Source organism: Tiliqua scincoides, chromosome 1 (assembly GCF_035046505.1).
Source record: "Tiliqua scincoides isolate rTilSci1 chromosome 1, rTilSci1.hap2, whole genome shotgun sequence".
NCBI lineage: Eukaryota > Metazoa > Chordata > Lepidosauria > Squamata > Scincidae > Tiliqua > Tiliqua scincoides.
Genome location: NC_089821.1, coordinates 209,896,556 through 209,899,665, shown reverse-complemented (window position 1 = coordinate 209,899,665; position 3,110 = coordinate 209,896,556). Strand labels below are relative to the sequence as shown.

At 47.3% G+C, this 3,110-nt stretch overlaps 1 protein-coding gene across 1 annotated transcript; it reads left to right on the top strand.

The window, feature by feature from the left end:
- The first annotated feature begins 224 nt into the window (after nucleotides 1–224).
- On the top strand, nucleotides 225–3,110 carry CITED2 (Cbp/p300 interacting transactivator with Glu/Asp rich carboxy-terminal domain 2). Its single transcript, XM_066611246.1, has 2 exons — nucleotides 225–482; nucleotides 1,122–3,110. The coding sequence occupies exon 2, from the start codon at nucleotides 1,129–1,131 to the stop codon at nucleotides 1,834–1,836; it is 708 nt and encodes a 235-aa protein (XP_066467343.1). The 5' UTR covers nucleotides 225–482; nucleotides 1,122–1,128; the 3' UTR covers nucleotides 1,837–3,110.

Here is a 3,110-nt window from a genome sequence, read left to right as displayed (position 1 = left end):
CTCTCTGTGCGCGCAACCCAAAGGCTGCTGGCGGGGAGGTGGCTCCTTGGTGGATCCGAGTTCACCACGCGCACACACGTGTCGCTGAGGCAGGAGGAGGAACAGGATTCTTTGGATTCCTTCCAGTTCCGCCTGGCTCGCTCTCCTGGCTGGCTCCAGGTTTTACTTCTGGTTGCCTGCGAGCAGCCAGGCTCGCTCTCGCTCCTCCTCCCTTCTGAAATCCTATATTAGCTGTGGCCAAAGCAGGGTAAGGAACACAGCTCATTGTTGGCAGGGGCTGATGAGAAACTCACTGAGGAGCTCCGGGTCTGCCTGCAGCAGCAGCAGCAGCAGCAGCAGCAGCAGCAGCAGCAGCGACTCCCATCGCCAGATCCTCTCCGCGCGTGGGAAAGGGGGGATCGCCTGCCCTATGCGGGGATCTCCTTGCTGATTGATTCCACCGACCCCTTTGGAGCCGAGGAAGAAAGAGAGAAGGGCGTGAGGTGAGTGGCGACCCGAGTGGGCATTTGCTGCTGCTTCTCCTCCTCCCCGCAGCCCTCCTCTGAATGGGATCCTGCGCGTGTCGAGGAGTGCTGGGAAGATCCCAGCGATCTGCAGCCGCCGGGGTGGAGATTGCAAACAAGCCTGGCGGACTTTTAAATCCCCAAAGTTGTTGACAAGGAGAGAGAGAAGGTCGGCTCGCTCTGCCTGCTCCCTCCGCCGCTCTTATGTAAGGCATTCGTCCTAGGACAGATGGATGGAGCACCCGGTGTCCATGCTTTCCATAGCTGGGGGGGAGGGGGTCAGGATTTGGGGGTTGGAACAGAGAGAGGTGATCTTGCTGGGGGGCATGTTCCCTTTAGCTCCTAGGTGTGCAGGACTTGCGGGGGGGGGGGAGGTGTCCTTCGCCACTGCAGAAGGTGCCTGCCTTTCTGTGGCAGACTCCAGCAAAATCCAAATCAGTCTCCTTGTCAGGAATGTCTCTGTTTCTCCTTTAAAGGAGAAAAGACCCCTCCCGGGACGGGGCGGTAGCACTGCCTAAACCTGTTTGCTTAGGCTGGATGCAGTTCGGTGAGCCAGGGAGCATCAGTGCCTGCAACTGAAAATGTTGACCTTTCTCTGTAAACATTAACTTTTTAAAGGCTGGCGATGGCAGACCACATGATGGCCATGAACCACGGGCGCTTCCCTGATGGAACCAATGGACTTCATCACCACCCTGCGCATCGGATGGGGATGGGTCAGTTTCCGACCCCCCACCACCATCAGCAGCAGCAACACGCCTTCAGTGCCTTGATGAGCGACCATATACATTACGGAGGTGGAAGTATGAATGCCAGTGCTGGGATCAGACATGCCATGGGGCCAGGGAACGTGAATGGGGGACACCCTCCAAGCAACATGCCACCCACAGCAAGGTTTAATAATTCCCAGTTCATGGCTCCTACAGTTGCCACCCAAGGGGGCCCTTTAACGGCCAGCATGCAGTTGCAAAAGCTCAACAACCAGTACTTCAGTCACCACCCGTATTCCCACAACCACTACATGCCGGACTTGCACCCTGCCAACCATCAGCTCAATGGAGCAACCCAGCATTTTAGAGACTGCAACCCGAAGCACAGCACCGGCAGCGGCGGCGGCAGCGTGCCTGTCTCAGTGCCCCACGTCCCTGCAGCAATGCTGCCTCCCAATGTCATAGACACTGACTTCATCGACGAGGAGGTCCTTATGTCTTTGGTCATAGAAATGGGCTTGGATCGCATCAAGGAGCTTCCTGAGCTATGGTTGGGACAGAATGAGTTTGATTTCATGACAGACTTCGTTTGCAAACAGCAGTCCAGTCGAGTGAGCTGCTGACTTCTTGCAAAACAAAGGACTTTTTATCTGTATGAATGAAAACATTCCCTCTAGACACAGTATTTCAAAGGCTTTTTAGGAGCTTGAGTATCTGGGAAGCAGAGTAAACGATAAGCTTGTATAAATTTATTTTCTCTCTTTAATTTGCTGGCTTTTTTTTTTAAGCTTGGACCATCATTTCCGCTTTCCCCTCCCATTCCCTTCCTATAACAATTTTAACGGAATCAGTCTTTAGTATTTCTGAATGTACCCTCTCTCTGTCTTTCGCTGCTTAATTTCTTCACTGATAACATGCCAATTATTTCCACTGTTAGATATGAATATTGGCAAACTGCTTAATCTTGTGGATTTTCAGAGGACTAGAACTGCATTCAAATTCTGAGTTAAAGGACAAATATATTGCATTAGTTGGTTGCATGAACTTCAGGGTAGATTCCTGCACAAATACTGCCCTCTTGCTTTGTTTTTAACTATGCATTGCAGTGATACTAATTTTTTAGTCTGCTAAACTGGAAGCTTAACAAATGTGGGCCAAACCCTCCCTGATCAGGAAGAATAATACTATTATTTAAACTCTGCTGCCTGTTCCCCTTTCTTCCCCGCCCCCCCATCTGTACAGACAATAATATAGTGTGAACAGAATGGTCTCTAGTTATTGGGTAAACATTTCACAGATTTTTATTTTATTTTGGTTCTGGTTCTATCTTCAGTATATTTTTATTTTGGCATTGTGCTTTCATAGTTTATTCAATACATGGGGAGATACTACTATGTTGAAAGCTTTTTAGAAATTTGACAGTATTTTTGTACAAAACTTTTTTTGAGAACATACTTTGTTAATTTATTCTATTTTAATTTGCCAATGTCAATAAAAAGTCAAATGCTTTAATTTTTCCTAGATATCATTTACAACTTTGTTTCCTTGGAACTTTTATTCCACTTATTCCCCCACAAATGTCTGATACATATAGCCAGTTTAACTTGTTGAGCTGTTGGGTTGTGTGAAAAACATGTGAGAAGGAAAATCTACATGGCACCATTGTATGCTATATGTCATGATCAGCCACAGTAGGTGAAAAGGATTTGAACCTAATTATGACATCACAGTCTTATAAGTAACATTGTGACATGCCTGTGTGACTTTATGAAAAGTGAAATTGCCAAGAGGCAACAACTTTGTGATTTGCCAACTTACTTGCTTTAAATGTAGTTGTCCAGAATTATGATGCACAAAGTATTTATTCTATTTATCTATTAAACTTTAATTTTATAAA